The sequence below is a fragment of the Mustelus asterias genome, chromosome 11, assembly GCF_964213995.1.
Source record: "Mustelus asterias chromosome 11, sMusAst1.hap1.1, whole genome shotgun sequence".
Classification (NCBI taxonomy): Eukaryota; Metazoa; Chordata; class Chondrichthyes; order Carcharhiniformes; family Triakidae; genus Mustelus; species Mustelus asterias.
The window spans coordinates 28,952,679-28,973,241 of NC_135811.1; the positions used below are offsets into that span (position 1 = coordinate 28,952,679).

Sequence of the window (20,563 nt, forward strand, 5' to 3'; positions counted from 1 at the left end):
AATATTTCTTTGTCTGTGTTCCCTTCCTTACATTTAAAAAAAAACAGGATGTGGGCATCGCTGGCTGGGCCTGCATTTATTACCCATTCCTAGTTGCCCTTGAGAAAGTGATGGTGAGCTGCCTTCTTGAACCGCTGCAATCCTTGGGGTGTAGGTACACCCACAGTGCTGTTAGAGAAGGAGTTCCAGGATTTTGACCCAGTGACAGTGAAGGAACAGCGATATATTTCCAAGTCAGGATATTGAGTGCCTTGGAGGGGAACCTCCAGGTGGTTGTGTTCCCAGGTATCTACTGCCCCTGTGCTTTTAGATGATAGTGATTGTGTTTTGGAAGGTGTCGTCTAAGCAACCTTGGTGAGTTCCTGCAATGCATCTTGTAGACGGTACACACTGCTGCTATTGTGTGTCAGTGATGGAGTGATTGAATGTTTGTAGAAGGTAGCAATAAAGCGGTTGCATTGTCCTGGATGGTGTTGAGCTTCTTCAGTGTTGTTGGAGCTGCACTAATCCAGGCACGTGGAGAGTATTCTGTCACTTTTACATGCCAAAGAGAGTACAGTACCTATGGCAACCTACCTTTGAAATGTCTCGTTATTGAATGTCTGAATCATTTGATTGTAACTCATGAGAAGACACCAAAAAAGGCTCACAACCAAACGATTCTGAAAAGGAGGTGTCTACAGTTGATGAAGATTCTGAAACCAGAGCTTGGCACAAATATATTTGATATCTATCACCCATTGCCCAACCTGAAAATTTACTCCAGTGAAAACAAATAAAACTTTCATTTTCTCACCTGACTTACGCTCACAACAATTCTTCTTCCGGTGGGATGGCAGGATAGTCTGTCTTACCAATTTTGTCCAGTCTACTGCCAGTCTAATTCTGTAATCATCTACCAACAGGCAGTATTCAAATAGGATGAAATAGTGCACCTTTTTCACAACCCACTTTACACAGAATTCATACACATACTGCTCATGCTGCTGTCAGGAGGTATAAGCTTTTAATAATCAATTGTTGCACATGTTACACTGAACAAATAATTGAACTCAGCATTACTTCTAAACAGAAAGACAATTTCATACAGTAACGCACTTTCTGAAGAACACCAAATGATGAAAGATGACTGTTACATTGTATTTGACTTTAACATACTGCAAAGTGACTGAAACACAGCTGTTAATGAACATTAAACATGAATAATAATATGGACTCATCATAGTACTTGGTTTAAATACCATTCACAATAAAGTCAACGTAATGTCAAAAAATGCAGTGCATAGATGAATCATCTGGCTATAAGGTGTCACCAGGAATATATTTCACTTGAAACAGAGTGCCATACATCAATTTTAGATATAAAACCATTGCATATTTCTTGTTTCATAAAAGAAATCATTTCAAAGTAATCATTTTGTGAGAGGCACTTGTACAGCGAATAGTCAAAACATATGGAAATAGAAGACAGTATACCCCTTTATATACAGCATACCTCTTTCATCATTGTTTACTCATAACTTTAACGCCCAGAAATGGAGCTCAACAACATTTAAAAAGTGCAAGCACACTAGATAGATGTAGGATTACAAATTGCTGATTTTTAGGCACAATATCAACGTTACAAACCCTGATTGTATGAAGAATCTTACGAAAATAATCTCATCTGACCAGCTGGTTATTAACAAAAAACCACATCCATATGGACCACCAGAGAGACTAGCGACTGCTGGTCTGACTCTGTGAAAGGAACAGCAACTTTTTATTATTCATAAAGAGCACACACCAAGACAGAAAGAATGATCACTATATATTTAAATAAGAAATCAGATCATTCTGGGCTGACTTTTTTCCTGAATTAGGGACTGGAAACAAAATGTTTGAATCGTTGACTAAAACAGTAGCTTTAAACATCATTTTATCTTAAGACAATGCAACAATTTGTAAGTAATGGCACATCTCAAAATTTGGATAGATATGATCTTCCATTTTTCATATACTATGTTAACTTTCCACAGTGGTTTGCTGCAATAGTTTTGTGACCAGGCATCAATAAATAACTGCATGAAGCATATATTTTAAAAAAAATTTCAAGCAAACCTAGAATTCTGCTCAAACAAGTCTTATATGAAAGCTCTTCATACCTTAGGTTTGCAAAATAACAAAGGTTGCCTGACAGTGCAATGGCTCAGATACTTGCTTCATATTCTTGTCACCATGACTATGTCAGGCATTTAAGTCCATCATCCTTATCACTGAGAGAATCAACATTTACCTTGCTCTGAGGCAAACACAGCGTTGGTTGACATTGGCCGCGGTGATTAGAGAGTCCTGCAGGATTCTGTTCCTCCTATATTTCTAACCAAAACAAATAGTGTTTTTTGTTCTTCGGTGGGCCAGTGCTGTTCCAATGAAGTATTGCCCAATGCACACCACATTTGTACAGAGCAGGAATAATCACGCCATGTGATATAAATGTATTTTGAACAGAGGGAAAAGGTTTACTCAGCCACAAATTCATCTCCTAAAACAAGCCAGCCTTATTGTCTGAAAAATTGTGGCAATGTGGGATCTAAGTTCAGGGCGTCACGTAACCTAGGACACTTACAGCCTACAAAGAGAGAAGATTATTGGCAACAGATTTGACCGGATTGAAAACTCCATACCCAGATGTAAAAGGCAGTGTTGTACTCACTACATCATGCATGCATTGAAAATATATAAAGGAGTACAGCAAATTAATATTACTGCCAATTCAGTTTTATTTTTGGATTAGTATAATGACAGGGAAGATTATTTAACAGTTTGAAAACGATCATTTCCATTTGCTTCCATCTAGATTGCTGCAATGCAGTTTAGATGGAGATGCGAACCTATTTTTTTCAAACAGATTTGATGGTATACAAACAAATAGTGCATGTGGGGAACTTGCCCAGTGCTGCATCATGCGAATCATGAATGCATGCAACTACTTTGACCAATTTAGTTTCAACCATGCAGTCACAAAAAAAATCGCAGAATTCAACTAATGTTAAATTGCCCTTTAGTGTCCAAAAGATGTGTAGGTTAGGGGGATTGGCGGGGTGAATATGTGGGGTTGTGGGAATAGATCTGGGTGGGCTAGGGTAAGATACTCTATCGGAGAGTCGGTGCAGACTCTACCCTGAATATCGATAGATGTTCGAGAGTCAAGGCTGAGATTGATAGATTTTGGATTTGGAGGGAATCAAGGGATATGTGTGATGGGGGCTGTTAATGATCTTATTAAACAGTGCAGCTGGTTCAAGGGGCTAAATGGTCTACTACTTTGTGGGAGATATAGGAAGGATATCAGAGGTAGGTTCTTTACGCAGAGAGTGGTTGGGGTGTGGAATGGACTGCCTGCAGTGATAGTGGAATCAGACACTTTAGGAACATTTAAGCGGTTATTGGATAGGCACATGGAGCACACCAGGATGATAGGGAGTGGGATAGCTTGATCATGGTTTCAGATAAAGCTCGGTACAACATCGTGGGCCGAAGGGCCTGTTCTGTGCTGTACTGTTCTATGTTCTATGATAATCTGGCACTTCAAATCCAAATTAAATCTGTGTTGTGTCCATTAAATGGCACCTTAATTCAGATTAGCACGTAACAGATTTAATCATAATTTATACCGGACAATATACCAGAATGGTTAGATTAAATTTAAACATCTTGTATATGACTTTACACAGCATGTGAAGCCTCACAAGCCCTTTAAAACATAAAGGCCTGTTGTAATATGTAACCAGCCTTCAGCCTTGGCTGAGGTAACATTCAGTAAAAAGCCCCACTCCCAGACTTCAGCACACTGCAGCATTGAGTACGCTTAAAAAAAAAGGTACTTCATTAAATGTGAAGCTCTTTGAGTTATCCTGAAGAAATAAAGGTACAAGTTTTTGTTGTTGACTGAAATATACAACAACTCAATGTATGCAAAGTATTATTATAATGGGGACTTTTCTTCAAAGTTTGCTGAACATAATGAGGTGCCAATCTAAGGTGGATAAACTTTGTAGGTACATCCACCCTCTGATACCTACCCAACTGGCTATTTTTCATGTTTGGAAGTCAATAGGCTATGAAGTAACAGCCTATTCCACTCTGGAAGACCTCACAACTTAACCAATCCTCATACAATGTCTAGAAATTTGCACCTTTCCCCTTTCTAACATACTCCCTATTACTCATTGCTTATTGTTGCAAGGCTGTCTGCTCTTCTGTTACCATATTTTCTTTAGTCAGAAAATGATTATAATTTAGTTTACATAACCATTTCATCTGAAGTTTGTGAATTTAAGCTCCTCTCTAGGTCCTGTGCACATAACTTAGGCTAGCATGCAGTACAAGGGAGAGTTATTGGAAGGGACACATTGTTGGACATGCCTATTTTGGTAGTTAGGCAGGTGTTAAGGACCATAGGACACTATGTAATGAACAGCACAATTTCCCCCGTTACCTGATCAATATTCAAAACTAACAATGCATTAGAAAATATAGATTAATTGGTAATATCTCATTTGTGGGACCTTTCTATGAACAAAATGGCTTCTCTACTGGCCCACATAATGGTCACTGCACTTGAAGCCAGTTGGCTGGAGGTGAAGTACTTTGAGTTTGAGGAGTCCTGAAAGATGTGCCAGTAATTGGCATACAGAGGGATCTGGGCGTTACCTGTCCACAGATCCCCTGAAAGTGACAGTACAGGTGGATAAGGTGGTCAAGAAGGCATACAGCACGCTTGCCTTCATTGGCTCAGGCATCAAATATAAAAGTTGGCAAGTTATGTTACAACCGTATAAAACTTTAGTTAGGCCGCATTTGGAAAATTGTGTGCAGTTCTGGTCACCACACTACCAGAAGGACATGGATACTTTGGAGAGGGTACAAAGAAGGTTTACCAGGATGTTGCCTAGGCTGGAGGGTTCTAGGTATCAGGAGAAGTCAGATAAACCCAGACTGTTTTCACTGGAAAGACGGAGGCTGAGGGGCGACAAAATTATAAAGCATAGATAGGATGGATAGTCAAAGGCTTTTTCCCAGGGTGGAAGGGTCGACTACAGGTTTAAGGTGAGAGGTAGTAAGTTTAGGGGAGACGTGCGGAGAAAGTTTTTCACACATAGGGTGGTGGGTGCCTGGAACATACTGCCAGTGGAGGCGGTGGAAGCAGGCATGTTAGCAACGTTTAAGGTGTATCTTGTTAGACACATGAACAGGCAGCGAACAGAAGGATAGAAACTGCATATCGGCACAGACTTGGTGGGCCGAAGGGCCTGTGCTGTATTGTTCTCTGTAATTAGGATTTGGATTAATACAAGTTGGCTCTTTTTCTCCATAGTTACCTGAAATAACTCAATTTTCTTCTCAGGGGCTATTAAGAGAATGAAGAAAAGGATATGTGATTTGCATGATATGGAAAACATTCATCTGTGTTCCACCGTGACAGAGAAACAAATGCCAACTTCACAATTTCTATTTTATGCGGTCAGTGAATTACATAAACAGAGTACATAATGAATACGTGGCTTGAGGGATGGTGCAAGAGGGAGGGATTCAAATTCCTGGGACATTAGAACCGGTTCTGAGGGAGGTGGGACCAGTACAAATCGGACAGTCTGCACCTGGGCAGGACTGGAACCAATGTCCTAGGGGGAGTATTTGCTAGTGCTGTTAGGGAGGGTTTAAACTAATGTAAGAGTTTTAACAACATCAGGTTAAAGTCCAACAGGTTTATTTGGTAGCAAATGCCATTAGCTTTCGGAGCCCTGCTCCTTCGTCAGATGGAGTGGATATCTGCTCCCAAACTCTTGTTGTTAAAGAGTTGTTAAAACTCTTACTGTGTTTACCCCAGTCCAACGCCGGCATCTCCACATTTAAACTAATGTGGCAGGGGGATGGGAACTGATGGAGGAAGTTAGAGGGAAGTAAGGTGGGGACAGAAACAAAAGGCAGTAAGGGGAGAAGTGGAAGGCAGAGAAACCAAAGACAAAAATCAAAAAGGGCCACAGTACAGTGACTGTGGAGGACTCAATGAATGGGTCCTGTAAGGCTAAGAGATTAAAACACAGGGAGAGTGTACAAAACATGACCGGACAGATGGTCTGAGGTGTGTTTGCTTTAACACAAGGAATATGACAGGTAAGGCGGATGAATTTAAAGCTTGGATTACTGCATGAAACTATGATATTGTAGCAATTAGGGAGACTTCGATGAAAGGAGGGAAGGACTGGCAGCTTGGCATTCCAGGATTTAGATACTTCAGGCGAGATAGAGAGAGGATGACAAAAGAGGTGGGGCTGTTGCTTTACTGATCAGGGAGAATGTCACAGGTATACTGAGGGAGGACACCTTCGTGGGATCATGCGGTGAGGCCATATGGGTAGAACTCAGGAACAGGAGTGGTGCAATCACACTGTTGGGGTTGTACTACGGACCTCCCAACAGCCAGTGTGAAGTGGAGGAACTGATATGTCAGCAGATTATAGGAAGATGTAACAGTTTTTACAGGGCAATTTTAGCTTCCCCAACATAGACTGGGATTCCTTTGGTGCCAGGGACTTGGACAGGGCAAAGTTTGTTCAGTGTGTCCAAGAGTGCTTCTTGAGGCAATATGTAGATAGCCCAACTCGGAAAGGGGCTATCTTAGACCTGGTTCTGGGAAACGAAGACTGGGGCGGCTGCTTGAGGGCAAATCCACATCCGATATATGGGAGTCTTTTAAAAGTCAGTTGTTAGGACAAGTATGACCCTGTAAAAATGAAGGATAAAGATGGCAAGATTCGGGAATCCTGGATGACAAGAGAGATTGTGAGCTCAGTGAAGAAGGAGGCATACATAAATTTCAGAAAATTGAAAATGGATAAGGTTCTTGAGAAATACAGAGATAGCAGGAAAGAGCTTAAACAGGAACTTAGGAGGGCAAAAAGGGGCCATGGAATGTCCTTGGCAGGCAGGATTAGGGAGAATCCCAAGGCTTTTTATGCATATGTAAGGAGAGAGTAGCTAAGGAAAAGGTAGGTCCATTCAAGGAAAGTGGAAGGAATTTGTGTATGGATCCAGATGAGGTGGATGAGGTCCTCAATGAGTACTTTGCATCGATATTCACAAAGGAGAAGGATGTGGTGAATGGTGAGTGTAGAAAGGAGGATGTTGACATTCTAGGACATGTTGAGATGAAAATGGAGGTGGTATTGGAGGTTTTGAAAAACATGAAGTCCCCAGGGGCAGATAGGGTTTATCCCAGAATACTGAGAGAGGCGAGGGTAGAAATTGCTGAGGCCTTGGCCAAAATCTTTGTATCCTCTTTAGTCATGGGCGAGGTACCAGAGGATTGGAGAGAAGCTAACATTGTTTCTCTGCTTAAGAAGGGCAGAAGAGACAATCCAGGAAATTACAGGCCTATGAGTCTTACATCAACGGTGGGGAAATTATTGAAGGCGATTCTTAGGGACAGGATGGACTCACATCTGGAAGAGAATAGGCTTATTAGCGAAAGGCAGCATGGTTTTGTGAAAGGGAGGTCGTGTCTCACAAACTTGATTGAGTTCTTTGAGGAAGTGATAAGAAAAATTGACTAGGGCAGGGCAGTGGAAGTTGTGTACATGGACTTCAGTAAAGCCTCTGATAAGGTTCCTCATGGCAGGCTGATACAGAAAGTGAAGTCACATGGGATCCAAGGTGAGCTGGTAAGGTGGATACAAAAATGGCTTGGGCATAGAAAGCAGGGAGTAGTGGATAGTGAGGAGGATTGTCAGAGGATACAGCAGGATATAAATCGGCTGGAGACCTGAGCCAAAAGATGGAATTTAATGCGGATAAATGTGAGGTGATGCGATTTGGAAGGTCTACTGCAGAAGGAAAGTATACAGTAAATGGTAGAGCCCTTAGAAATATTAGCATACAGAGGAATCTAGGTGTGCATTTCCATAGTTCCCTGAAGGTGGCTACTCAGGTGGACAAGATGGTCAAGAAGGCGTATGGCATGCTGGCCTTCATTGGTCGGGACATTGAGTATAGGAATTGGAAAATCATGTTGCAGCTGTATAAGACTTTGGTTAGACTGCATTTGGACTATCTTGTACAAACTGGTCGCCACACTGGTTTGGAGGATATGGACTATGGAGAAAGATTGAACAAACTTGGATTATTTTCATTGGAGCGTCAGAGGATGAGGGGGGGATCTGACAGAGGTTTACAAGATTATGACAGGTTGGATAGAGTGGAGAGTCAGAGTCTTTTTCCCAGGGTCGAAGGGTCAATTACTCAGGGGCATAGGCTGAGAGTGAGAGTGGGAAAGTTTAAAAGAGATGTAAGGGGTAAGTTTTTCACACAGAGGATGATGAATGCCTGGAATGCGCTGCCGGAGGAGGTGGTGGTGGAAGCAGATTCTATGATAATGTTCAAGAGGCATCTGGGTAGATACATGAGTAGGCAGGGAACAATAGGATATGGACCACGTAGAGGCAAGAAAATATTAGATTAGAGAGGCATCTGTATCGGCACAGACTTGGTGGGCCGAAGGGCCTGTTCCTGTGCTGTACTGTTCTTTGTAATACATAACACAGAACAGTATGACAGATACCCTGTTTATTCTGCTCTTGGGAAAGTTCTTCACATCTTGCTTGTGAAATAAAATAGAAAATCCACTCTCAGCTATAGCATTTCAACATAATCAGTAACAGCTGTCTGACTGCTCTTCATGGCCATCAACATAACTTACTCTCACAGCCTAGCAATCAGATAAGTGAAAGACAAAGCATTATCTACTAATGCACTAGAACAATTTGGTTGAAACTGAATTAGAGACTGAGCATGCAATTTAGCAAAACATCCTGAAGCACTTGTGTTTCACCCAAGTCTCAATGCATTACAATGCGATCTCCATAGGGCATGTTTAACCACATTTTTCAAACATGAGATCAAATGTGTGGATGAGGGCAGTTCAATTGATGTAGCTTATATGGATTTTAGCAAAGCTATTGACAAGGTCCCACATGGAAAACGGATTGAGAAGGTTAAAGCACATAGAATTCAGGGAAACTTAGTGAGATGGATCAGAAACTGGCCTAGTAAAAGACTACAAAGGGTAGTGGTAGAAAGCTGGAGGCCGGTGAACAGCAGTGTGCCACAAGGATCAGTTCTGGGACCCTTATTGTTATATACATAATTGGGATCAGGATATTGAATTCAATGATCAGCCATGATCGAAATGAATGGTGGAGCTGGCTCGAAGGGCTGAATGGCCTACTCCTGCTTCTAGTTCTAGTCTGTATGTTTCTAAATGATATAGATGAAAGTGTGGGAGGGGAATATTAAGCAGGTTTGCAGACGACACCAAGATTGGTAGGGTGGTTAATAGTGAAGAAGATGGTTGTAGGTTACAGGAAAATATAGATGGGCTAGTCAGATAGGCAGAGTTACAGCAGATGGTAGTTAATGAATGGCAGGAATCTGGGCGAACAGAGGGATCTTAGGGTAATTATTTACAGATCCCTGAAGGTGGCAAAACATGTGAATAAGATTGTTAAGGAGGCATAAAGGACACTTGCTTTCATCAGTCGTGGCGTAGAGTACAAAAGCAAGGAGGTAATGTTGGAGCTGTACAGAGCATTGGTTAGGCCACAGCTGGAGTAGTGTGCGCAGTTCTGGTCACCTCATGTGATAGCACTAGATGGGGCACAGAGGAGGTTCACCGGGATGTTGCCTGGGATAGAGCGTTTGAGCTATAAGAGAGACTGGATAGGCTTGGATTGTTTCCTTTAGAGCAGAGAAGGCTCAGGGGGATATGATTGAGGTATATAAGATCATGAGGGTATGGACAGGCTGAGCAGGGAGCAGCTGTTCCCCTCGGTTGAGGGGTCAATCACGAGGGGCAGAGTTTTACAGTAAGGGGCAGGAGATTCAGAGGAGATTTGTGAAAAAACATTTTCACTCAAAGGATGGTGGGAATCTGGAATGCACTGCCTGGGAAGATAGTGGAGGCTGGAAACCTTACAACTTCAAAAAGTATTTGGATAAATACTTGAAATATCTTGACATTCAAGGATATATGACAAGTGAAGGAAAATGCGATTAGCATGCCTTTAATGGTAGTTATTGTCGATGCAGACTCGATGGGCTGAAGGGCCTTTTCTGCATTGTATGACTCTGAGACATCTTATGTGACGTTACAAAGGCAAGCTATTCCTCTTCATCCTTTCGACCTGTTTGCAGCCTTTGATATTTTTCTCCTCCAATGACTTTCCACTCTCATCCAGGTGGGTGAGACTATCCTCATCTGGTTATAACTTTTAGTTATCTGATTGTAGCTATAGGATCACCAATAGTTTCTGTTCTCATTCCCACATACTTATCTCTGGTGTTCCCTAAGGATCTATCCTTGGCTTCCCCCTATTTCTCATCTACATATTGCCCCTTATCTGAAAAAGCAATGGGCTGAAGTTTCACTTGGTAGCAGAGATGGGACCAGAGATGGATGGGGTTGCAATTTCCTGCTACTAACTGTGCGTGAGTGACTGGTGGTCAATTAGAGGGCGCATTAAGGCCATTCTGCAGAGATGGAGTGAAATTTTCCAGTTGGGGCACATGTCCCCACTGAGGTCAAAATATGGCCAAGGGATTGAGGCGGCTTCCTGTTGGCAGAGTGGGGGGGGGGGACAGCAGAGTAGGTTCTCCCTCCACAATGTTGGCCTGAAAGCTGTGACCTCATTGATATTTAAAATTTCTGAAAGCTCCTCAGAGAATCTCTCCATCTTGAGGCATGCTTTCTTTCTCTTACCTTCCACCTTTGCCAGTTTGACTGCCATTCTTTCAGTGTTGGCTCTCCAGCATCCGGAGCCCACCAGCCAGAAGCTGCCTCCTTGAAAATCGTTCTATGTTCCAGGGTGGAGGTGTGTGGGTTCCTGACTCACATTTCCTTGAGATGCCAGGATCAGGATCCACAAATGAAAATCCTGCTCAATACCAGTTTCCATATGTATGTTGATGACACCCAGCTTTACCTTACCATCACTTTTCTCAACCCCAACAATGTCTGTCAATTGTCTGAATGAGCAGCAATTTCTTTGCATTCAATATTGGGAAGAAATAAAAACCATTGCTTTTTCCTCCCCATCATAAACTCCATTCTGCCTGTCTTCCTGGCAACTGTTTGCAACTGAAACAAGATTGCTTGCAAACCTAATGTTATATCTGACTCTGAGGTGAACTTTCAATCACATTCATGCTACCCCTAAGACCACCAACTTCACCTGCCACACAGCCCTGACTTTGCCTCTGCCCTTTGATAAAACCTGATTCCTGTCTTTGTTACCTCTAAACCTGACCCTTCTCCCACATTATACCCTTTCTAAACTTGTCAACATGCAAACTCTGCTGCCTGTATCCTAACTCACAACAAATTGTGTTCATCCATCACCTCTGTGCCTGCTGACCTACACTGGCTCCAAGTTAAGCAATGCTTCGATGATAAATTCTCATCTTTATTTTCAAAATCTTCAAATGGGCAGACCCCCTCCCTATCTCTGTAATCTTCTCTAACCCTATGACCCATAGATATCTGCATTCTATAATTCTGCTCTCTGGAGCATCCCTGATTTCAATCATTCTATCATAGGTTGCCGTGCCTTTCAGTTGCCTAGACCCTGAACTTTAGAATTCCCTCCCTAAATTTTTCCACGTTACTTTCCTTCTTTAAAACATAACTTCTGATGGTTTGATCTAATGTCTCCTTATGTGGCTCAATGTCATTTTTTTTTCATAGTACCTCTGTGAAGAACCTTTGCCTATGTTATTACAGTAAAGGAGCTATATAAATAAAAGTTGGTACCGTATGAGAGGCATTAAACTGTTTTTGGATTCATGCAACTTCCTCTGTTTTTTGTCTCAAACTGTTACAGCTATGCCACTCTTAAATGCACTGTTCAAACAACATATGCTTTTTAATCCATGCAATTTCTATCATCACCTGTAAATCCATGATCAATAGCTTCTCTTCACAATGTACTTCTGATCACTTGTTGTGTCTAGTCTATGCTGTAGGCATATGTGAAATGAGTTCACTGAGCCAGTCAAACCTTCCATCAATACATCTTTAGACCTGGATGCTAGATTTGAAAGTTTTATGAGATGGAAAATTTGCTCAGATGATGTGTTTAACTAAGGTGATGGTCTGTCAACCAAAATTTATATAAAATATTTTTAAAACATTTGAAAATACATGCCTTAGATAAGTATTTACATTTATTTTGGAGTGTTATGTGAATACAGTACTTCTATAATAAAAACTGAGTCAATCATGTACATTGTGAGCGATAACCTGGTTTTTCTTTTTCCTTGATGGTACAGTACTTTATCTATTTTGTCCTCCCGAACTGCTCAATTTCAATCATGTTATGCAAAACTTTTCCTCTAATTTTAGTTTCCCTGAAATGCCCTGCGGCAAAAATAAGAAACAACGGGCGCGATCTTACCGGCCATTCACGCCACGCTCCTGCTGCACTGAAGTTGGAGAATTTGGCGCCCAGCCAAATCCCCATTCACTGCAGCAGGCTGGGAAAATCCCACCGGCATGAACGGCCATAACATCCCAGCCAGCGTGTCTGTTGCAATGGCTGCTCCCACACCCCACTATACCCATTGCAACCAGTATATATTATTCTTCCATTTGAACTTTAAAAACTTAAAGCATGTCAGCTATTGCCTGCTGTTTTTATGTTCCTTCTGGACAAGCATGGATAAATGTTCAACTACCAATCTACAGAAATAATTAATCATCCGTTATATTTTTAAAAAATCATAAACTTAACCATAAACCTGACTTTAACAACATTCCATCTTACAGCAATATCAGATGGGATTCTGAATAGTGTAGAATCTGGTTATATCCTCTTACCTATTCTGAAACTTCAATATTCTCACTCAACTAACTCATTCCCCATCTTCAGTGTAAAGGCTGCAACATATACAAATGTTGCACGCATATGAAAGACTACAACACCCAGCAAGCAACATGTGGCACCCTGTCCAGCTTTCCAAGACTGTTCAGCTGCCAACTCACTGGAGGAGAAAAATAAAAAATGAAAATAAATGAAACCAAAACGTTAGTATGGGGGAAAAGAACATAGAAGAGGTGAAAGCATAAATTTAAAAATGGAGTGAAAATGCGGAAGGGATTAAGACGAAGAGAAAAAAAAGCACAGCGGAAAAGAAACAAGGGAGAGAGAGAGAAAAGACAAATGAAAGAACAGAGCAAGAGAACCCTAACGTAGACATTCTGAGACTAAAACATTTTTGGTGAGGTTCAGCCCAAAGAAAATTGAAATGAGATAGCCTTGCCTAGAAAAGTTTGAGAACTGCTTATAATTCTAAAATTAAATGCTGTGTAGGTGACAAAAAAAAAGACATTTACACACACACACGCCGTATGGAGTGGTTGACTAGAGTCGTTTAAAATAGGAGATATGTACTGTGATGTTGTTTCACAGCATTAATTTAGCATACAGTGCTATTGTTAACACATAAACCATGTGTTTAGTTTCGATAAAGCAGCATTCGCTCTGCGCATTTCTGTCCAACCAGGCTTGCATATTGCCGTACCGCTACTTCATCATTGGCCCTCTTCTTTTGTCTCTGATAGGTGCTGTAAGGCATAACTGTATTCCTGTACAGTACAAAAACTTTACCAAGGTCTCGGAATTTATTTTCATCTTCTGGAAAACAAAAACAATAGTTACTTAGTAAAGACTATACACCGTAGGCATTCATTTTATCAGTTGATGGTGAACAGCATTGTGCAGCCAGGTACTTTCCAAACAGTTTCAAATTAATTTAAGGTACAAAATTGAGCATTTTAAATTGTAAGTAATTTCAATTTACAAAATGGATTCTTTTCATCAAATACAAGTTAAACAAAACCACAAGATGCATCAGGGAATGAAACAGGAAAATGTTCACTTTGATTTTAATTTCTGTTGATTTTCTTAATTTCTATTTTCTAAAACAATATTGAATAAACTATCGTTTCTGAAGGGTTATGATCTTTAGCCAGAATTTCCAAATCTGTTTCTTTCAACCTCTCCATACAAGTCAGGTTTTAATACAGGTAAAACAAGCGTATGGCACTAACTGTCAATCTAGATTTTATGTTCACACACTGCACTGGAGTAGAACAAATAAACCCCAACATCCGAAAAGGAGGGGAGTCTAAAACTAGAGGGCATAGGTTTAAGGTGAGAGGGGAGAGATACAAAAGTGTCCAGAGGGGCAATTCTTTCACACAGAGAGTGGAGAGTGTCTGGAACAAGCTGCCAGAGGTAGTAGTAGAGACGGGTACAATTTTGTCTTTTAAAAAGCATTTAGATAGTTACATGGGTACGATGGGTATAGAGGGATATGGGCCAAATGCGGGCAATTGGGATTAGCTTAGGGGTTTTTAAAAAAAAGAGCGGCATGGACAAGTTGGGCCCACGGGCCTGTTTCCATGCTGTAAACCTCTATGACTTGCAATAACCAATTTTCTGTTCGGTAAACTGATCTATTTTTCCCACCAGACTCGTTTGTGCTCGGACAAACGAATCCAATGGGAAATTTTACCCACCACAATCAATTTCACCAGGTGAGGACCAGATTAGAGAGTTTGAATTTAGAAACATAGAAATTAGAAACACTAGTAGGCCATTCAGCCCTTTGAAACTGTTCCACCATTCATTTTGATCATGGATGATCATCGAATTCAGTATCCTGATCCCCCCTTCCTCCCATATCCCTTGATCCCTATAGCCCCAAGAGTTATATCTAATTTCTTCTTGAAATCAGACAACATTTTGGCCTCAACGACATTCTGTGGTAGTGAATTTCACACATTCACCACCCTCTGGGTGAAGGAATTTCTCCTCACCTCAGTTCTAAAAGGTTTATCCCTTATTCTCAAACTATGACCCCTAGTCCTGGACTCCCCCACCATTGGGAACATTCTTTCTGAATCTACCCTGTCTAACTCTGAGAATTTTACAAGTTTCTATGAGATCCCGTCTCGCTCATCTAAACTCCAGCGAATATAATCCTAACCTCATGACAGACCTGCCATCCCAGGAATCCGCCTGGTAAACTTCACTGTACTCCCTCTATAGCAAGGATATCCTTCCTCAGATAAGGACACCAAAACTGCACACAATACTCCAGGTGTGGCCTCACCAATGCCCTATACAATTGCAGCAAAACATCCCTATCCCTATACTCAAATCCTCTTGCTATGAAGGCCAACATACCATTTTCCTTCTTTACTGCCTGCTGTACCTGCGTGCTTACTTTCAGCAACTGATGCACAAGGACTCCAAGGTCTCATTGAGTAAGCACCTCTCTCAATTTACACCCGTTCAAGTAATAATCTGCCTTCCTATTATTGCTACCAAAGTGGATATCCTCACATTTACCCACATAATACTGCATCTGCCATGCAGATGCCCACACACTCAGCCTGTCCAAATCACACTGAAGCATCTTTGCACCCTCCTCACAGCTCACCCTTCCACCCAAATTTGTATCACCTGCAAATTTGGAGATAATACATTCAGTTCCCTCTTCCAAATCATTAATATATGTGAGCAGTTGGGGTCCTAGCACAAATCCCTGCGGAACCCCACTAGGCTCATGCAGCATCAGGTAAATGCCTTCAAAACACTTCAAAAATACATCAATAGGTGTAAGGCACTTTGGGGCATTCAAGATGCAAGTATTTATCTTTACTTAGTTATATTTGAGCATCCTTAATTGTCTGGTTCTGTTCAGCCTAGGCTCTTCTGCATAATACCATACAAAGCTTCAAAATAGATTAGAATTTCAGTACCTCAGAGAAATTGATGAGATATAATTCTCAGAAAACTGTAATACAAACTGTATGCTTTGAATGGTAGATATTGCTGGATAACCTGTACCTTTTAAAAAAATAAAGCTCATTTTTTAGTCCCGTATCATGTGTCTCAAATGTCTTAAAGAGCTTCGCATACAAGGACTCCCTTTGATGTGCTGTGACAGTACACAACAGTTACATATGTATTTGTTATAGCCTTTGACTAGATTGGATGTTAAACTCTAATAAAGCACCAAGGTTTCACTCTATTATCCCACTACCGTACTGGTGGATGCTCTTGTATTGCTGTTTCTAATACTGTGATTTAGGAAGGGGTCAGAGTTGGGACAAAGCACTTGCAGAAGCAAAACATGCTACCAGAATTATATTCAATATTGCTGATTGTTCATTTTCCTCTGATCCATTTCATATTTTTCAAGTTGAGGAGAAACTTGCTCACAGCAGTCAAACTATCGGGAGGGGAGTCCTTGTACGTGAAGCTCTTTAAGACATTTGAGACACATGATACGGGACTAAAAAATAAGATATTTTTCTTTTTTAAAAAAATGGTACAGATTATCCAGCAATATTTACCATTCAAAGCATACAGTTTGTATTACAGTTTTCTGAGAATTGTAACTCAATTTCTCTGAGGTACTGAAATTCTAATCTATTTTGAAGCTTTATATGGTATTATGCAGAAGAGCTTAGGCTGGACAGAACTAGAATAATGGATGCTCAAATATAACCAAGTAAAAATAAATACTTGCATTTATATAGCATCTTTCAAGATCACCAAATGTCCCAAAGTGCCTTACACCTATTGACGTATTTTTGAAGTGTACGACTATTGTAATGTAGGAAATGCAGGAGCCAATTAGCGCACAGCAATCTCCCATAGACAGCAATGTGATCATGAACAGATAATTTGTTTCTGGTTGTGACATTGATTGAGGGATAAACATTAGCCAGGACACCAAGATAACTGCCATGCTCTTCTTCAACAAAGCACCATGGGATCTTTTACATTCACCTAAGACGGCAGATTGGGCCTCGGTTTAACATCTCATCTGAAAGACAGTACCTCCGACCGGGCAGCACTCCCTCAGTACTGCATGGGATTGTCAACCTAGATATCTGCACTCAAGTCCTGGTTTGGGACTTCAATCCAGAACTTTCTGACTCATGTTCATCCCTCAAGTCCAACAGAGTAGCTGTGTGAATTGCACAGTAGGGAAGATTCTATCAGATGAACAATTTTATTTGTCACTGTTGATCAATTAACACGAGCATTAATGTTTGAAGTCAGGTGAAACACATTGTGGAACACAGGAAAGAAAAGTCTGCGCTTAATTCTTCATACTAAAAGTATTGCAAGCCTATCTTTAAATTATATCGCAAATGTGTAACACAAGACAAACACAGCAAAATCATACAGATCAAGTGTTTTAACAAATAATAGAATATGAACTGGATGCTGATTAATGCCTAGATTAAATTCAATTAATCATTAGGCTAAAGCTTCCTGTGAAAATAACATTACATGTGGTTATTAATGCTCAAATCAGCTAGTAAGTTCAGGGGATCAAGCGTACACTGAGTTGAGAATCTCCAGAATTTTCTGGCATCTCATCCTTAGCCTGATGTTTTTAAGATCTTGCTGGATTTGCACACTAAATTATCCACAGAAAGTTAATATTCATAGTTAATTTGACAACATACAATAGAGATCTTCAAAGTTATTAAAAGTGTTCATAGACTAGACATGGACAGAATGTTCCCACGTATGGGAAGAACAAAACTAGAGGCTATCAAAGTAAGATGGTCATCAAGAAATCAGTAGGAAATTTAGTAGAAACATTTTTACCCAACTAGTGTTGAGAATGTGAAACTTGCTACTACTGAGAGTGGTTGAAGCAAGTAATACAGATGCATTTAATCGGAGGACTAGATAAGCATAAAAGGGAAATGGAAATGGAGGGTTAGGCTGGTACGTTTAGGTGAGATATGATGGGAGGAAGCTCGAGTGAAGCAAAAAAATTAGCATGGACTGTTTGGTCCAAATGGCTTGTTTCTGTGCTGTATTTACCATGTATAATTGTTAGTGCAATGCCAATCAATCCCTTTGGCCCAGAAAAGGAGCAGGTTAAACTTTCAAGTCTAATTTATGCATGTTATACCATTGTGGTGAAGGCATTTTAAACAATGACAAACTTACATTTTTCTACTTTTCCCTTCTGCCTTCTTGTTTCCTCTCAACCCAATCCTTTGTTACCCCTTATCATTTTTCTTTGTGTCTCATTTGACTCGAATCTACCCACTTACCCTCTTCATTATTTCTGTACTTTTGCTCAATTCTTAAATCTCATTTATTAAGGAGATACATTTTGACCCTGTCATGAACCAAGGTCACTTTTATAAGCTTGCACTTGCATCAAGCTACAGCAGAAGACCTGTTTAAGAAGCAGAGAAAGTCTAACAGTGCATGTTGCGAGATTCTCTGCTCCAGCAAGATTTGGACCATTTTGCTTGACTAAGAAATGAATCCTCTTCATAGGGTGGGATTTTCTGGCCGTGCTCGCCCTGAAAAATCCCACCCAAGATCAATGGACGTTTGCCTGGTCCTTCCCATGGTGGGCAGGATGGAAAAACTCCCCTCATAGTCTTTGCTGCACAGTTTATTTAAGGTAGCTCAGACCCGAATAGAGTACATGGTTCAAACAAACAACTGATATGGGCAGACACTGAGTACTGCAATGAAAGAAACTGATCTGTATTGGATTTATTGTAATCTCAAATTTGAATTGCTTTGTCAAATACTTTCACAAATTTTATGAATGAAATACATCTTTGGAAAAAAGATTTGGACAGTATAGAATTCTCTGACACTTTGAAAAACTGAAAAAATGCACGTGTGACATTATTGCTCCAGTCACTAAATTTACTAATGTGCATGCGTACAATGAATAAACATTTTGCTAATGTGTTAAATGCTGAAAGGCATAGATACCCAAGGAAAACTGTTGCCCTACATTTATGACTTGGTAATGCTCATACATGGTCTGAGCAAAATAAAACAAGATTTTGTATGACTGTAGTTTGAACAGTTTGCTGTGTACTGACAAACCATCTGGTTAACAGCTGGTATTGTAACAAGATAATTAAATGGAAAAAAAAATATTTAATTCAGCTTTTCTTCAAATTAAAATGATCACTTTTTTGAGGTTGGAGCAGAAAACATTACCCAAGTATTGAGCTCAATTGCTCTTTGATGGAATAGAAAGTTGAACAGCAAGTGGAGAGAATTGCAAGGTATTACAATGTAAAATGAAGCATCTGTTGCAACATGAAAGCAATTACCCTGTATGAAACGAAGACACAAGTTTTGTGCAATTTATAAATAATTAAAATAATTCAGACAGCAGATTCACTATAAAATCTGCCACACCTTCATGATTGAATAACACATATATAATAAAAAGTTCCTGTTTTATTATTTTTTAATTCCTTAGAGAATGTACTTCTTTTTGCATTGTCTTTGCATGTTGCAAGTACAGAATGGCTGTCTATTCACTGGTCGCTGAGCTCTTAAAAAAATATAATTCTTTGAACAAGCATGGAGGTGCTTCAACTCGATAAAGCAGGATATAAATGTATGGCCATAAGGTAAGATAAACCCAGATTATCTCATCAAAGTCTTCCAGGAAAAATCTGGAGACACGCTGGAAGTGAATGAAAGAATATTTAGAATACTTAGCAAAAACATTACCTAGGGTGACTTATCTGGAAGAATATGCCAGGCAAGGCAACAGAAGGAAAAACATTGGGGCTTTTCAAGTTTGGACAGATGGGATAATGGGATAAAGTACCAGAGCAATGAGCTCCAAATGACCTAATGGCTTTTTTCCATTCCTAAATTTGATAGTTTAGTAAGAATAAAGGAAACACTAAAAAGGCAGATGGACATTCTCCACACGTTGTGCTCCCTCCAATCTATCACCACATCTTCCATCTCCAGGTCAGATGTTTCCACCAAGTTAGAAATTGTAGCTACAGTTTGGAATGAATGAATGATCCACTATACTGTCTGCCTTTTAAAGAAAGTGGGAACTGCCAACTTTACCTTGACAAGCACACTGATGGCATCACCTTCTGCATTTTCCAGCAGGTGATTTCCCAGGACCAGCTGGATATGGGACCACTGGACATACGCTGAATACCGAATTCAGAAACATATTTTGTTGCTTGAAATATAAAAGACAAGCCACTGCAAGCAACACTCACATGACAATGAGAGAATTGACATCAGCTATGAATAAGGCGATGAATACAACTTTCTATAATGACAGACTGATCCCATTCGATAAAGTTGAGCTGTATGAGGCTAGAATGTAAAAGATTAGCTTTGACAATGTACAAATATTTAAAATCCACAAAAAACTGCATCTAGCACAAAGTCTTTGTACGATTGTATCATTTTGTACAATATCAGGAAAAACCCTGCATTTTCCTGGACTAGTTGATTCTTTAAGTAAACAGATCATTGGAAGGAAGAATAATTATCAGCAGCAGGTGCTGAACTGCAATGTGTGTATAATGCTGGTGTATAATCAAATGTACATGTTTGATGCAAGAATAGAAATATCACAAAGACGGAGATTTTCTGAAAATAGCAAACACATTTGTATATACGTA

General features: G+C 40.2%; 1 protein-coding gene across 8 annotated transcripts in view; it reads right to left on the reverse strand.

Moving 5' to 3' along the window:
• Nucleotides 1-5,225: 5,225 nt before the first annotated feature.
• The window catches only part of ate1 (arginyltransferase 1), a 250,584-nt gene continuing 235,246 nt past the window's right edge, over nucleotides 5,226-20,563 (reverse strand). For 3 of the 8 annotated variants that reach the window (XM_078223359.1, XM_078223354.1, XM_078223353.1), the window contains one exon: nucleotides 12,252-13,730. In XM_078223359.1, coding sequence (XP_078079485.1) covers nucleotides 13,552-13,730 — 179 coding nt within the window. In that variant the 3' untranslated portion in view covers nucleotides 12,252-13,551. Of the gene's footprint in view, nucleotides 5,393-11,944; nucleotides 13,731-20,563 lie in introns of those variants that run through there. The other 5 variants (XM_078223360.1, XM_078223355.1, XM_078223361.1 and 2 more) reach the window with 3 other exon arrangements.